The sequence below is a fragment of the Heptranchias perlo genome, chromosome 5, assembly GCF_035084215.1.
Source record: "Heptranchias perlo isolate sHepPer1 chromosome 5, sHepPer1.hap1, whole genome shotgun sequence".
Taxonomy (NCBI): Eukaryota; Metazoa; Chordata; class Chondrichthyes; order Hexanchiformes; family Hexanchidae; genus Heptranchias; species Heptranchias perlo.
Genome location: NC_090329.1, coordinates 104,770,810 through 104,786,616, shown reverse-complemented (window position 1 = coordinate 104,786,616; position 15,807 = coordinate 104,770,810). Strand labels below are relative to the sequence as shown.

At 43.0% G+C, this 15,807-nt stretch overlaps 1 protein-coding gene across 2 annotated transcripts in view; it reads right to left on the bottom strand.

Annotated features, from left to right (window-relative positions):
- The window catches only part of LOC137321491 (glutamate receptor ionotropic, kainate 2), a 394,735-nt gene that overhangs the window by 66,335 nt on the left and 312,593 nt on the right, over positions 1-15,807 (bottom strand). For both annotated transcript variants that reach the window (XM_067983881.1, XM_067983882.1), the window contains exon 13: positions 14,294-14,511. In XM_067983881.1, the coding sequence (XP_067839982.1) occupies positions 14,294-14,511 (218 nt within the window). The remainder of the gene's footprint in view (positions 1-14,293; positions 14,512-15,807) is intronic.

Sequence of the window (15,807 nt, the reverse complement as noted above, 5' to 3'; positions counted from 1 at the left end):
GGAAGGAATCAAAGCAGAAACCCAGCTGGATCTCAGAGAACAAACAGATAGGGTGGGACTTCAACTGTGGAAAGGCAGCAAAAGAGGATAAAATGAAGGTAGCCAAGGAGCGACTGACAATCCTGTTATCAGGTTGAAATCTCCTGGAGTAGTAATTAAGGCTGGAGTGGGTGGAGACCTTCCCCAGTCAGATGAGAGTAAATGGGCGAGGCACAACGGAAACTAAGCTGCTGCTGAGACAGAGCCCCCCCGAAAACAGCCCAAAGAGGAAGCTGGAAAGCACCCGGGGTTGGCCTGGGCTCTGAGACCTGTAAAGAAGCTGATGAGCTGAAAGGCAGTTGCAAGGCAGCTGCAGACAGTTGAAAGAGCCTGGGACCGGAAAAGTGTACTAGACATTGCCAAAGGTACTGAAGTGTGACTTTGTATGGAGTGAATTAAAAGAAACGCGGTACAAAGTATGAATTGGTCAAGGACTATCGTTTGTCGTATGAAGAAAGTTACAAGACGGTAGGACTCTGTGACAATAGTCACTAATAAATCCATTGGGAATTCAGGAAAAACTTCTTTATCTAGAGAGTGGTTAGAATGTGGAACTCGCAACCACAAGGAGTAGTTGAGGCGACTAACATAGATCCATTTAAGGGGAAGCTAAATAAACACACGAGGGAGAAAGGAAGAGAAGGATATGCTGATAAGGTTAGATGAAGTCGGGAGGGAGGAGGCTCGTGTGGCAAAGAGTTGTTGGGCCGAATGGCCTGTTTCTGTGCTGTACATTCTATGTAATAAATACGCTACCCTTCGTGACACCATTTGTAGGAAGAGTGTCAGATTCCACACTTACCCTGACACCTAGCTCTGTCTTTCCACCTCCTCCATTGAACTCAAGGTTATTTCTACACTCTTCACCTGGCTATTTCACATTAAAATCTAACTCTGAAATTTGCACAAGCTAAATGTTGGCTAAAATAAAGCCATCCTGTTCTGCTCCCAACAGCAGCTACATGCTTCCAGTTTCACTCCAACTATCTCTGAGCATAATCCAAAGGTACAGAACTTTGATGTACATCTCAACCCAAGCTTAACTTATTTCACCATATCTAATGTTACTAAGACTTTCCTCTTCCACTTCTGTTACATGGTCCACCTCTGCTCCAGCTCTCCCCCGATGCTTCTGAGACCTTCATTCCCACCTTTATCATCTTGTATTTCCAGTGCTGTCCATGTTGTGCCTAGCTTCCATCCTTCACAAACTATAACTCAGTCAGAACACCACAGCCACATCCTCACCCACACAGGGCCCTGCACGTCCATCTCCCCAGTTCTTGCCAAGTTCCACTGGCTCCCAGTGCCCCAGTAAGTTGACTTCAAGATGTTCATTCTTGGCCTGCAGAAATGTTTATAATTGTCTCTTGAACCCATTTATACTGCATGCTTTGGTGGCCATGCATAGTAACTTATTCCACGGCTATTATTCTTTGGGTGAAAAACTTCTGCCTAACTTCCTAATTTTTAACGTGTCCCCTGGTTTTTGAACCATTCACCATAGTGAGCAATTTACCTGTGGCAGTTATGTTAAATCCCTTTATAATCTTGAAAACTTCAATTATATCACCTTGAAGTCTCCTCTTTCCCAAAGAACACCCATAACCATTCTTCAGCTATTGATATCCTTCCCTTCGATATCTTCTCTGATCTCAAATGAAATTCCCAGATCTCAACAACACCAACCTTAATTTATATCGCGGTTTTAACATAGAAAAACCATCTCAAGTTGTTTCATAGAGGTGTAATCGGAAAACAAATGGATGCCAAGCCAAAGAAGATATTAGGAGGGGTGACCAAAAGCTTAGACAAAGGGGTGGGTTTTAAGGAGGGTCTTAAAGTAGGAGGAGGTGGAGGGCTTTAGGGCGGGAGTTCCAGAGTGTGGAGTCTAGACAGTTGAAGGAATGGCTACCAATGGTGGAGCAAAAGGAAGGGGTAATAAACCAGAGACTTGAATCAGAGGAATGGAGAGTTCAAGGGGGTGTAGGGATGGAGGAGGTTACAGAGAAATGGAGGGGTGAGGCCATAAAGAGATTTAAACACAAGGGCTGAAGAGCTGAAAATTCATTTCAGAATACAAAATTATGAGGATAAGCTCACAGAATTTCCTTCTTTAGAAAGAATACCAGACAGGATTTAAAATACTGAAAGGAAGAATCATACAGATTTAAGAGGTTATTCAATTTAAGTTGTGGATCGGAGTATAAAATTTCCAATAAAACTATTTCTGAGCAACAGTTTTGGGGACATTGAAAGCATTAGAGGGGATCTGAAGGAAGTCTAAAGATCAGATATTTTTCCCGAATAGCAAATATGCAAAATAGACTTCAGTGAAAGCTAGTTAATGTTGATTGATTCCTTTCAAACGGACCAGGGCAAATGTTTGGTAGGCAAAATGATTGAGTGATCGATTGGTGTTTTTTGGAACCAATTACAGGCTGTAATTAAAAACATCGCTGGGTAATTTCATTAACATATGAAATGAGTGTGTTCTTGTTATGTCAGTTCAGGAATCAAAAGCACATCAAGTTGACATTTCTTTGCTAACCTGATGAAAAGATGCCCCCTTTTGCAAAAGCAATCAGAAATGTACAGTCACTTAACTCCCTCTGTAAATAACTGTCCAACAGCATTATTTAGAGAATTAACTGTCTGCTGTGCTCTACCATCTGGAGTTCTGTTTCATGATCACCATATGAAACTCATATCAATATTGCAATCTCAATGGGGCAGCATATTATTCATTCTCGACCCCCTTCCCCACCAAGGTACATGTAAATATATCACTGCCTTGCACCCTGCATTCATGTACATATTGATGGAGCCCACCAAAGGTCTAAGAGGAGCATGGGAGCAAGAACTAGGTCATCAAATAACTGAAGGAGAATGGGAGAGTACCTGGGCACAAACACTCATTCCCAGCACTTGCAGCAGAATGTAACGGTCAACTTAAAGCATACCACACTCCACATAAGCTTCATAGGTTTTGTAGGATGATTGTTGAAGGGGATGTAGCCACTGCAGCAGATGTATTCACACCAACTTCTCCAGCACCTGAATCCAATCTTTTTGGGAAGTCTAAAAGGCCAAAACCAGCATTGATGTCCCCTCATCTCCACTCCTATCTTTTAGGTCCATTCCCAGGGGTGTGAAATCCACCTGAGATTCACAGACTGGTGCAACTCTCACTGCTGGTGGCAAGAAGATGTATCCTTCCACTGTGGAAATACCCTAACCATCTTACCACATACATATGGATTAGGCAGACGTATGCCAGTTACAGCATGTAATGTATAGTCTCCACCTAGAATTAGGAAAGTATCAAGCAGCGTGGACCCCCTTGCTGAAGGCCAATACAAGTCCCCTCTCACAAATGCCACAACACCTCCCTGCAGAGGAGGGATGCCAATGAGAACATACAACATCACTAGTCCCCAGCTGTAATGAAAAAAGTGCCTCAATCCAGAAATAGTTTCAGACGCGGGCCCTAGACCCCAATTTCTTTTGCCTATACCATTATGGTAGGTGGTGTACTTCTGGCCTGTAATGATCACATGCTTCCTACCCACAATATTGGAGGCATAGGCGCCAGTTTAGCATCTGGAAAACCGAAACAGCGCCATCGTATTTCTAGGCCAAAGGCTCTACTTGTGTAGTTAGGCAACCATGGTCAACAAATGAGGTAAAAGACAGTATCAAGCTAAAAGAAAAGACTGACACAAACGCAAGGAAAAGTGGAAATCCAGCAGACTGGGAGAGCTATCAAAAGCAACAAAGGGATACAAAGATCTAATAAGTGGTGCAAAAAGAGAATATGAGAAAAACTTGCAGAGGATATCAAAGCCAACAGCAAATATTTTTATGAATATATTAAGTGAAAGAGATTGGTAAATGGGAACGTGGGCCCATTAAAGACGGAGGCAGGCAAGATTATAATGGACAATAACAAAATGGTAGACTTATTAAATGAAAGAGGACAAAATACCAGCAGTGCAAAAAAACAAAAAATAAATCAAGAGGAATTTAGTGGATTTAATAGAAGTAAAAAGATGATAATAGGGAAAATAACATGACTTAAGACAGTCCAAACACCAGGATCTGATGGTTTCCACCCTAAAGTATTAAATGAAGGGTGAGGAAATTGCAGGTACATTAGACATAATTTTCTGAAGTCTCTAGTTTCAGGAATTGGCCCTTTAGATTGGAAAATTGCAAATATCTCCATTTTTTAAGAAGGAAGGCAGAGAGAAAGCAGCTGATCAAAGAGAGTCACCACCACCTTCTCAAGGGCAATTAGGAATGGGCAGTAAATGCCGGCCTCGCCAGCGACGCCCACATCCCATGAACAAATTAAAAAAAAACAATTTGTGAAGAGTAATCTAGTAATCTGACTAATCTAGATGAATTTTTTGAGCCGGTCACTATCATGGTGGGTAGGGAAGTATCTCTGGATGTTTTCTACATGGATTAACAGAAGGCATTTGATAAGGTTCTGCACAAGAAATTATTAGCAAAAATGAAAGTGCGTGAAATTGGAGGTAACCGTGTGACATGGGTTGGTAACTGATTGGGAGGTAGGAAACCAGAGAGAATGGATAAAGGAGTTGTTCTCTGAATGTCGGGATGTGACGAGGTGTTCCCTAGGGATCTGTACTAGGGCCTCAGCTTTTCACTATATATATTAATGACTTAGATGAAGGAATAAAGAGTAGGATATCCAAGTTTGCTTATGAGGCATAATAAGTTCTGTAGATGGGAGCAGGAAGTTATAAAGGGACCTAGACAGACTAATTGAGTAAGCAAAACTATGGCAGATGGAGTTCAATGTGGGTAAGTGTGAGGTCATCCACTTTGGCTACAAGAAAGAAAAAAACTGAATATTTTCTTAATGGAGAAAGACTAAAAGCTGTGGAGGAGCAAAGAGATTTAGGTATCCGTGTACACAAATCACTAAAAGCTAGTAAACAGTTGCAAAAAGTAATCAAAAATGTTAATAGAAGGTTGCCCTTTATCTGAAGGGGGTTGGAATACAAAAGTAAAGAAGTGATGATTCAGTTGTACAGAGTTAGTCAGTTGTTCAGTCAGTCAGTTGTTGAGACCCCTGGAGTACTGCGTTCGGTTTTGGGCACTGAACCTCAGGAAAGATATAACGGTCTTGGAGGGGGTGCAACACAGATTCATCAGAACGATACCAGGGTTTAAAGAGTTAAATTATGAAGAAAGGTTGCATAAACTTGGTTTCCATTTCCTTGAGTTTACAAGGTTTCAAATGATAAAGGGATTGATATGGTAGATACAGAGAAACTAGTTTTTCTGGTGGGGATATAATCATCATACTAAGCTAAGTCATTTAGGTGTGAAATGAGGAAACATTATTTCACATAAAGGGTAGTGGAAATCTGGAATTATCTCCTCCAAAAGGCTGGGACAACTGAAATTTTCAAGACTGAGATCGCTAGATTTTTGTTAGGTAAAGGTATAAAGGGATAGGGAACAAAGGCGGGTAAATGGAGATGAGATACAGATCATCCATAATCTAATAGAAGGCAGAATATGTTTGAGGGGCTGAATGACCTACGTTATGTTCTTAATCTAAAACTAATCACACTGCCCTGCTCTCTCTCTCTCTCTATAGCCCAGTAGCTTACACTGCTTAAAATATTTATCCAATTTTGCCTTAAAAGATGCAATGGTCTGGGCCTCATCCATTGCCTGCGGCAAAGTATTCCGTGCTTCAACAACCTTTTGTGCATTCTCGTAGTAATAATTTTTAAATGACAATTCCTCATCACTGATTCCCCAGCCAGAGGAAATAATCTTCCCATTTCTGGCATCACCCAGGAGAACCTACACTCCCTATGGTTTAATGTCCTTTCTACAATTGGGCGCCCAAACCGTACGCAATACTGTAACTGTGCACCATCCAATGTTTTGTATAAATTCATCATTTTATTAGTGTGGTGTCAGCCTTGGCTCAGTGGTAGCACTCTGAGTTAGAAGGTTGTGGGTTGAAGCTCTACTCCAGTGACTCGAACATATAAGGCAAGGCTGATACTTCAGTGTTGCACTGTCGGAGATGCTGGCTTTCAGATAAAATGTTAAACTAGAATAGTAACATAGAATGGTTACAGCACAGAAGGAGGCCATTTGGCCCATCGAGCCCGTGCCGGGTCTTTGTGAGAGCAATCCAGTTAGTCCCATTCCCCTGCTCTTTTCCTTGCAATTTTTTTCCCTTCAAGTATCTATCTAATTCCCTTTAGAAAGCCATAATTGAATCTGCTCCCACCACCCTTTCAGGCAGCGCATTCCAGATCATAACTACTCGCTGCGTAAAAAAGTTTTTCTTCATGTCGCCTTTGGTTCTTTTGCCAAACTGAGGCCCCAACTTCCCACTCAGATAGATGTAAAAGATCCCATAGCACTAGTCAAAGAAAAGCGGCTGACACTTATCCTTCAACTACCACAAAAACAGGTTATCTGGTCATTAATCTCATTGATGTTTGAAAATTGGCTGTTTTGTTTTTTACATTATTATTCATTCTCAGGATGTGGGCATCACTTGCAAGACCAATAGTCATTGCCCATCCCTAGTTGCGATGAGAAGCTTCATGGTCACTTTTTGTTTTGTTTTTAAACTGAATTCAAATTCTCAAATGGCAATGATGGGATCGGAACTCATTGGATTATTAGTCCAAGCCCCTTGATTACTGGTTGAGTGACATAATTACTACGCTTAGAGAATAAGATGAAGCGTAAAAAAGCTGCGTATGACAGGTGTCAGGTTGATAACAAGTGAGAACCAGGCAGAATATAGGAAGTTCAGAGGGGAAGTGAAAAAGGAAGTAAGAGGGGCAAAGAGAGAGTATGAGAATAGACTCACATAAATAGACCCAACATAAAAGGGAATCCAAAAGTCTTCTACAGACATGTTAACAGTAAACGGGTAGTAGGAGGAGGGGTGGGGCCGATTAGGGACCATAAAGGAGATCTACTCATGGAGACAGTGGGCATAGCTGAGGTACTAAATGAGTACTTTGCATCCGTCTTTAACAAGGAAGAAGATGCTGCCAGAGTCTCGGTAAAGGAAGATATAGTTAAGATACTGGATGGCTAAAAATTGAGAAAGAAGAGGTACTAGAAAGGCTAGCTGTACTTAAAGTAGATAAGTCACCTGGTCCGGATGGGATGCATCCTAGGATGCTAAGGGAAATAAGGGGGGGAATTGCGTAGGTACTGGCCATAATCTTCCAGACATCCAGAGATATGGGGGTGGTGCCAGAGGACTGGAGAATTGCAAATTCTTGTTCAAAAAAAGGGTGTAAAGATAAACCCAGTAACTATAGACTAGTCAGTTTAATGTCAGTGGTGGGGAAACTTTTGGAAACGATAATCCAGGACAGAATTAACAGTCACTTGGATGAGTGTGGATTGATTAGGGAAAGTCAGCACAGATTTGTTAAAGGCAAATCGTGTTTAACCAACTTGATAGAGTTTTTGATGCGGTAACAGAGAGGGTAGATTTGGGCAATCCAGTTGATGTGGTGCATATGGATTTTCGAAAAGCGTTTGATGAAGTGCCACATGGTAGGCTTACTATTAAGATTGTGGTCCATGGAATAAAGGGGACAATAGTAACATGGATACAGAATTGGCTAAATGACAGGAAACAGAGAGTAGTAGCAAACGGTTATTTTTCAGACTGGAGGGAGGTGTACAGTGGTGTTCCCCAGGGGTCGGTGCTGGGACCACTGCTTTTCTTGATATATATTAATGACTTGGTCTTGGGAGTACAGGGCACAATTTCGAAATATGCAGATGACACAAACTTGGAAGGGCAGCCAATACTGAGGAGGATAGTGATAAACTTCAAGAGGATATAGACACTCTGGTGGCATGGGCAAACACGTGGCAGATGAAGTTTAACGTGGAAAAATGCGAGGTGTTACATTTTGGTCGGAAAAATGAGGCAATATAAACTAGAAGGCACAATTCTAAAAGGGGTAAAGGAACAGAGGGATCTGGGGGTATATGTGCACAAATCATTGAAGGTGGCAGGGCAGGTTGAGAAGGCAGTTAAAAAAGCTTACGGGGTGGGCTTTATAAATAGAGGAATAGAATACAAAGACAAGGAAGTCACGATGAACCTTTATAAAACACTGGTTCGGCCACAACTGGAGTATTGTGTCCAGTTCTGGGCACTGCACTTTAGGAAGAATGTGAAGGCCTTAAAGAGGGTGCAAAGGAGATTTACTAGAACGATTCCAGGGATGAGGGACTTAAATTACGTGGATAGACTGGAGAAGCTGGGATTGTTCTCCTTGGAACAGAGAAGGTTGAGAGGAGATTTGATAGAGGTATTCAAAATCATGAAGGGTCCAGACAGAGTAAATAGAGAGAAACTGTTCCCATTGGGGGAAGGGTCAAGAACCAGAGGGCATAGATTTAAGGTGATTGGCAAAAGAACCAAACGTGATATGAGGAAAAACTTTTTTACACAGCAAGTGGTTAGGATCTGGAATGCACTGTCCGAGGGAGTGGTGGAGGTAGATTCAATCATGGCCTTCAAAAGGCAACTGGACAAGTACTTGAAATGAAAAAATTTGCAGGGCTACGGGGATAGGGCGGGGCAGTGGGACTAGCTGGATTGCTCATGCATGGAGCTGGCGCGGTCTCGATGGGCCGAATGGCCTCCTTCCGTGCTGTAACATTCTATGATTCTAACATTCTACTGTCCCTATATTATATCAGCGCCAACAATTCGATCATACTTCATTGGCTTTAACATGTTCTGCAGTCATGAAAGGCACTATATAAATGTAATTTTTTTGCAATAATAATAACAGTCTCTTATGTTTGTCCAGGTTTTGTTTCTTCTGATAGATTGCAGGATAGGGCTGCATGGACCGATATTTCTTTTCAAATTATTATATTTAATTGAAGTGAAAATGTTGGCCCTGAGTAAAAGGCCTGTGCTTTCAATAAGCGGCACGGTAGTGTAGTGGTTACATTATTGGACTAGTAATCCAAAGAACACGAGTTCAAATCACACCAGTTCAAAGCAGTTTGAGAATTTGAATTCAATTTAAAAACTCTAGAAATATAAAGCTGATATCAGTAAAAAGGATCACAAAGCTGCCAGATTGTCATAGCAACCCAGCTGGTTCACTAATGTCCTTTAGGAAAGGAAACCTGCCGTCCTTACAGGGTCTGGCCTGCACCCGACTCCAATCTCACTCCAGTGTGGTTGACTCTTAACTGCCCTCTGAAGTGGCCTAGCAAGCCACTTACTTGTATCAAAACTCTACACTGCAGTGGATCAAGAAGATGGCTCACTACCACCTTCTCAGGGCAACTAGGGATGGGCAATAAATGCAGGGTTTGCCAGCGATGCCCACATCCTGAGAATAAATATAAAAAAAGAAGTTATTATAATTTCTAACCTTTTTATTACAGCTTTTATTGAAATTTGAACAGCACTATTTAGGAACCATACTGTAAAACAGTGACAAATAGAACCAATAATGTTTCATATTCAGGCACAACGGACTTAATCATGATTATACTATACTGTCTCCAAAACAAAACACCAACCAGGTAGTTCATTACACAGAGATCATTTTTGTTCCTTTTCAAAGCTCTTATGATGGATATCAAGTGTGCCTCATTTCCCTGAACCTGGCACAATTTCTTTAGTTTGTTTTAATCCTGAAGGAGTCATTATAACATGATTGCCACATAATGTGAAACCAATTTGCTTATATAACAACAGTAACTGCACTTCTAAAGTAACTCATTGGCCGTGAAACACTTTGGGACATCCTGAGGACGTTGTCCAGCGTTATAGTGAGTTCTTGCTTATCAAAATGGGAAATCATATGTTCAGAGGTGGAATTGTGAAATCATTTCAATCTGGTTATTTGCTGTCTTTTGTTTGAGGTGGGAGATGAAACATAATTGTACGACGCGTTTCTTGATTGGTTGCGTTGATATTGGAGTGGCAGATTGCTTCCCCCCACCCACCTGGTAGAATACAATAAATATAGAAATTAAGTCACTGCAAAATGTCTGTTTTGTATAGAGCCTGGATGAAAGGGCAAGGCCAGTAGTGCAAGGCAGCTCCAATGATGAAAAGAGTAGAAGAGAAGATGAAATAAATCAGAAAGCAGTGATTAGGTAACACATAACATGGGCTGTGGATTGTAGGAGGAAGGAGACATTGGTTGGCCTCTTTGTATTAATGACTCCCCCAGGATTGAAACAAACAGAAAAAAAATGTAATATATCGCAGCGCTATCTGCGTTATTATATACAGTTGGATAAATGACCATGGTTGTGTCCAGCTCACTTATCCATCAACAGTTACCCTTTACTGCCACCAAATTGCAATCTGGTACATGCTTAATGTGGAGAAATTAGTGATTTGTTTCTGCCAAGAAGTGCCGAGTGGATGATCCATCTCTGCCTCCTCCCGATATCCCCACCATCACAGAAGCCAGTCTTCAGCCAATTTGATTCACTCCACGTGATATCAAGAAATGGCTGAGTGCACTGGATACAGCAAAGGCTATGGGCCCCAACAACATCCCAGCTGTAGTGCTGAAGACTTGTGCTCCAGAATTGGCTGCGCCTCTAGCCAAGCTGTTCCAGTACAGCTACAACACTGGCATCTACCCGACAATGTGGAAAATTGCCCAGGTATGTCCTGTCGACAAAAAGCAGGACAAATCCAATCCGGCCAATTACCGCCCCATCAGTCTACTCTCAATCATCAGCAAAGTGATGGAAGGTGTCGTCGACAGTGCTATCAAGCTGCACTTACTCGCCAATAACCTGCTCACCGATGCTCAGTTTGGGTTCCGCCAGGACCACTCGGCTCCAGACCTCATTACAGCCTTGGTCCAAACATGGACAAAAGAGCTGAATTCCAGAGGTGAGGTGAGAGTGACTGCCCTTGACATCAAGGCAGCATTTGACCGAGTGTGGCACCAAGGAGCCCTGGTAAAATTGAAGTCAATGGGAATCAGGGGGAAAGCGCTCCAGTGGCTGGAGTCATACCTAGCACAAAGGAAGATGGTAGTGGTTGTTGGAGGCCAATCATCTCAGCCCCAGGACATTGCTGCAGGAGTTCCTCAAGGCAGTGTCCTAGGCCCAACCATCTTCAGCTGCTTCATCAATGACCTTCCCTCCATCATAAGGTCAGAAATGGGGATGTTCGCTGATGATTGCACAGTGTTCAGTTCCATTCGCAACCCCTCAAATAATGAAGCAGTCCGAGCCCGCATGCAGCAAGACCTGGACAACATCCAGGCTTGGGCTCATAAGTGGCAAGTAACATTCGCGCCAGATAAGTGCCAGACAATGACCATCTCCAACAAGAGACAGTCTAACCACCTCCCCTTGACATTCAATGGCATTACCATCGCCGAATCCCCCACCATCAACATCCTGGGGGTCACCATTGACCAGAAGCTTAACTGGACTAGCCATATAAATACTGTGGCTACGAGAGCAGGTCAGAGGCTGGGTATTCTACGGCGAGTGACTCACCTCCTGACTCCCCAAAGCCTTTCCACCATCTACAAGGGACAAGTCAGGAGTGTGATGGAATACTCTCCGCTTGCTTGGATGAGTGCAGCTCCAACAACACTCAAGAAGCTCGACACCATCCAAGATAAAGCAGCCTGCTTGATTGGCACCCCATCCACCACCCTAAACATTCACTCCCTTCACCACCGGCGCACTGTGGCTGCAGTGTGTACCATCCACAGGATGCACTGCAGCAACTCACCAAGGCTTCTTCGACAGCACCTCCCAAACCCGCGACCTCTACCACCTAGAAGGACAAGAGCAGCAGGCACATAGGAACAACACCACCTGCACGTTCCCCTCCAAGTCACACACCATCCCGACTTGGAAATATATCGCCGTTCCTTCATCGTCGCTGGGTCAAAATCCTGGAACTCCCTTCCTAACAGCACTGTGGGAGAACCGTCACCACACAGACTGCAGCGGTTCAAGAAGGCGGCTCACCACCACCTTCTCAAGGGCAATTAGGGATGGGCAATAAAATGCTGGCCTTGCCAGCGACGCCCACATCCCATGAACGAATAAAAAAAAACAATAAAAATTTATGGTGTAAAGTGTAGTTCTAAAACACAATAAATGTAAATATTGATCATATATCTTTGAAAAATCTTTCCAGGAGTTGCTGATGCTTTATGTATGAGTTGGAAGGATTTGACATCTACATGAGCAAAGACGTGCAGACGTAATGGCTAAGTTCAGCACAATCTGTATGGAAGGTGGACCAGAACTTGTCGGAGCAATAATGTGGAAATGCCGGTGATGGACTGGGGTTGACAAATGTAAGGAATCTTACAATCCAGGTTACAGTCCAACTGTTTTATTTGAAAATCACAAGCTTTCGGAGGCTTGTCAGAGCAAGTTAGATAAGAGTCAGTCTACCTTGAGTAGGATCAATTCAAATAGGAACTGAACCCATTCTCACCTGATGTTCTTACACATCTTTGTTCAGCAAGGATCAGGAGCAGGACGAGTCCTGGTTGATTTTTATTAATGCCAACTGCTAATATATAGTCTTGTTTATTTTTAAAATGCTTTTCATAAACTAAACCATCTGGACCATAAGAGCCATGTTTGATATCTACTTGAGCACATAATCTAGGTTAACACTCCAGTGCAGTACTGAGGGAGAGCTGCACTGTTGGAGGTGCCATCTTTCAGATAAGACGTTAACCCGAGACCCCGTCTGCCCTCTCAAGTGGACGTAAAAGATCCAATGACACTATTTGAAGAAGAGCAGGGAGTTCTCCCCAGTGTCCTAGCCAATATTTATCCCTCAACCAACATCATTAAAACAGATTATCTGGTCATTTATCTCATTGCTGTTTGTGGGCCCTTGCTGTGCGTAAAGTGGCTGCTGCGTTTCCCACATTACAACAGTCACGAGACTTCAAAAGTACTTCACTGGCTGTAAAGAACTTTGGGACATCCTGAGGTCATGCAAAGTGCTCTATAAATGCAAGTCTGTCTTTCTTTACCGCCCCATTCCAGCCGACTGTGTGACCAACGTTATTTCTAGGCAGCCGGAGCGTTTGCCTATGTCGGGCGGTAGACCCTTTTAACATGCAAATCTATGTCCTATGACTTACATAAGACCCCAAGTGCTATTTTAGGACTCAATTGAGTGGAGTGTGTGTTGTGCACACTTCGCCCAGTATCAGCTGGCGGTCCAGATGAAGAGGAGCCCAGAAGGTAAGTTTCAACTTATATTTGTGGGGCTACTGCCACACAGGATCTCCCCCCTACCCCCCCCCCCACCCCCCCACCCACCCCTCCGGAGAACAGGCCCCCCTTGCACCTACCTTTTTCCGTGGCCGGAGGGCAGCCGGGCTGCCCAATATTGCTGCGGCCCCGGAGCCCGTGGGCTGTCACGTGGTACTCGTTTACCACCCGCAGCTCGCCAGCCCTATATTAATGAGGGCCGGCCGTAAAAAATGGATCGAGCCTCCAATCGGTACTATCGGGCAGCCGGATGGTGCACTCTGCCGCTGGCCGCCTGAAAACTGTATGGAGGGAAAAATCTACCCCACAATTTTGCAATTGGCCATTTAAAATTTGACCTAAAAAATAGCATTTTGTTTTATTTGCAGATGGTGGGCACAGTAAATTCACCACTCTCGCTCCCCTGGCAAGCAGCCATGCTTGAAGGGAGTGTGGGTTACAGAATTAGCATTACAGCTTTGTAGCCCTACCAATGATCTACACTGCCTTTGAGATCAGCTGGTTTGCCCTTCCACGCACAGCGCAATCTCCACTTTCTGTTTCATGAATATCCAACAGCCAGAAAAGTTGGATGACAAATTTATAAATGATCATTCCAAAATAGGACCCAAACACCAGAAAGTGCTCCTAATTTATCTATCTTTTCGTTTCGTTAAGGAAACAAAGTGTAAATTACCATGTGATTGGGAAACAACCAAATTGAAACTATTGGTCATTCCACAAAGCTACGCTTCGATAAATTGGAATCTTAAACCTTAAGTTACATGGTTGCAGTCAGATAATCACTCATTAACCAATGCGCGCTGAATACCATTAAATGATACAATTCATATTTTAATAAATGTACCATAGAGACACCATCCCCTAAATTGGTTTGCCTTTAGGTCTTCTTTTGCAACGATCAACAAATATGGATTAAGGAACGACGCATACAAGAAGAACATACCCTGAAGAAAGTTACAGTGGCTCCATCGCCGACTGCTCCGTACTCTATCTTGGTCTGTTTCGCCAAGTCGTCAGCTGAGTCTATGGGCGATTCCATGCGTTCCACTGTCAGAAAGGCAGCCAGGTTGGCAGTGTATGACGATATGATGATCAGCGTGAAGAACCACCAAATGCCGCCCACTATCCTAGTAGAAAGGGCCTTGGGCATTAGTTCGGAACCTGACGAGAGTGGTAGGAGAGGAAACAAAAGCGATGGAGTTAAAGAGCCCAGGGTAGCACAAGTGGCATGTTTCGTGGTCAGAATCACCAAATGAAAGGACTCACTGAGCTTTTGGAACAGGTAGTACTCTTTTTTTTACATATAATATAGTCAGGGGTTCAATTATATGGTTCTCAAGTCCCCAAGGAGTGAAAATTGTGGAACGATTACCAGAGATGAGCCTCTAGATCTTCACTGGTAGCATATTTAAGTCTTTCTATATATTTTCTTACCTTTTCTCAAAGGAGATGTGATTGCTAGTACCTGAGTAATTAAACTCCTTCAAAGAAACAGCTTTGAAAAAAAAACACTTCTTTTTTAAGCCAGGATATGGAACTTGTTTTCCAATTTTTGCACCCACTATTAACGTCAGGCCCTCTCAACTAGGCCCAGCATGACTAGTGCAGGGTAAAGCCCCCTGTGCTCTGTCTCATCAATGTGCCTGAATTCTTTCTTCACGGTGGTGTAACATTTCTATTTTCTGCGACGCAAATCCTTGCGGGCGCAGAACGAAATTGACAATATAGTGCCAACTAACGCCCTTTCTGGGGTAGCTTCATGTTGTGGATTTATGCCCACCAGGAAATTGGTCGAGACTGCCAAAACTCATTTCATGTCAAGATCTGTGTAGAGGTTTGGCATAAAGAAAAGGCTTTTTATCCCACCAGTGTGCTCACCCAGTCCCAGGCAGATGTCTCATTTTGAGTCCTTGATGCTAACAAATTGGCTCACACATAAAGAATGGCCACTTGGACGAGATACTGGAGTGTGACCACTGCCAATGGGACAACTTCATCATGCGTTGTGCAAAAAGCCACACTGCATAGTGTGCACCAGATAGCTGCAGTGGCCACCATACAATTCAAATGAAAAGGATTTCCACATCACAGCAAATAAAGGACAAGCTATCGGCAGTAGGACTATATAATAATTATTTCCACCAATAAGACTGACCAGAGAGCTCCTGAACGATTTAGTCACAAGCTCACTACTGCCCACAGCATGTTCTATTTGTAACACTTTCAACATGTTTGGAGCTGAAGTAAAAAATAATTTGTATTTTTAGTTAGATCTTATTTTTCACCCAAGTCAATCAATTAAAATGTTAGTGGAGTGCCTTTGTCATTGTGGTGTCATGCCAGTGGTACTTCTCTACACAAATATTAACAACAAAACCTCTTCATTGTTTCTAACAATAACAAATGAGTAGCGACAGCAGACAAAAGCACAAGTGCACTGCATCTGGGAGTTGACTA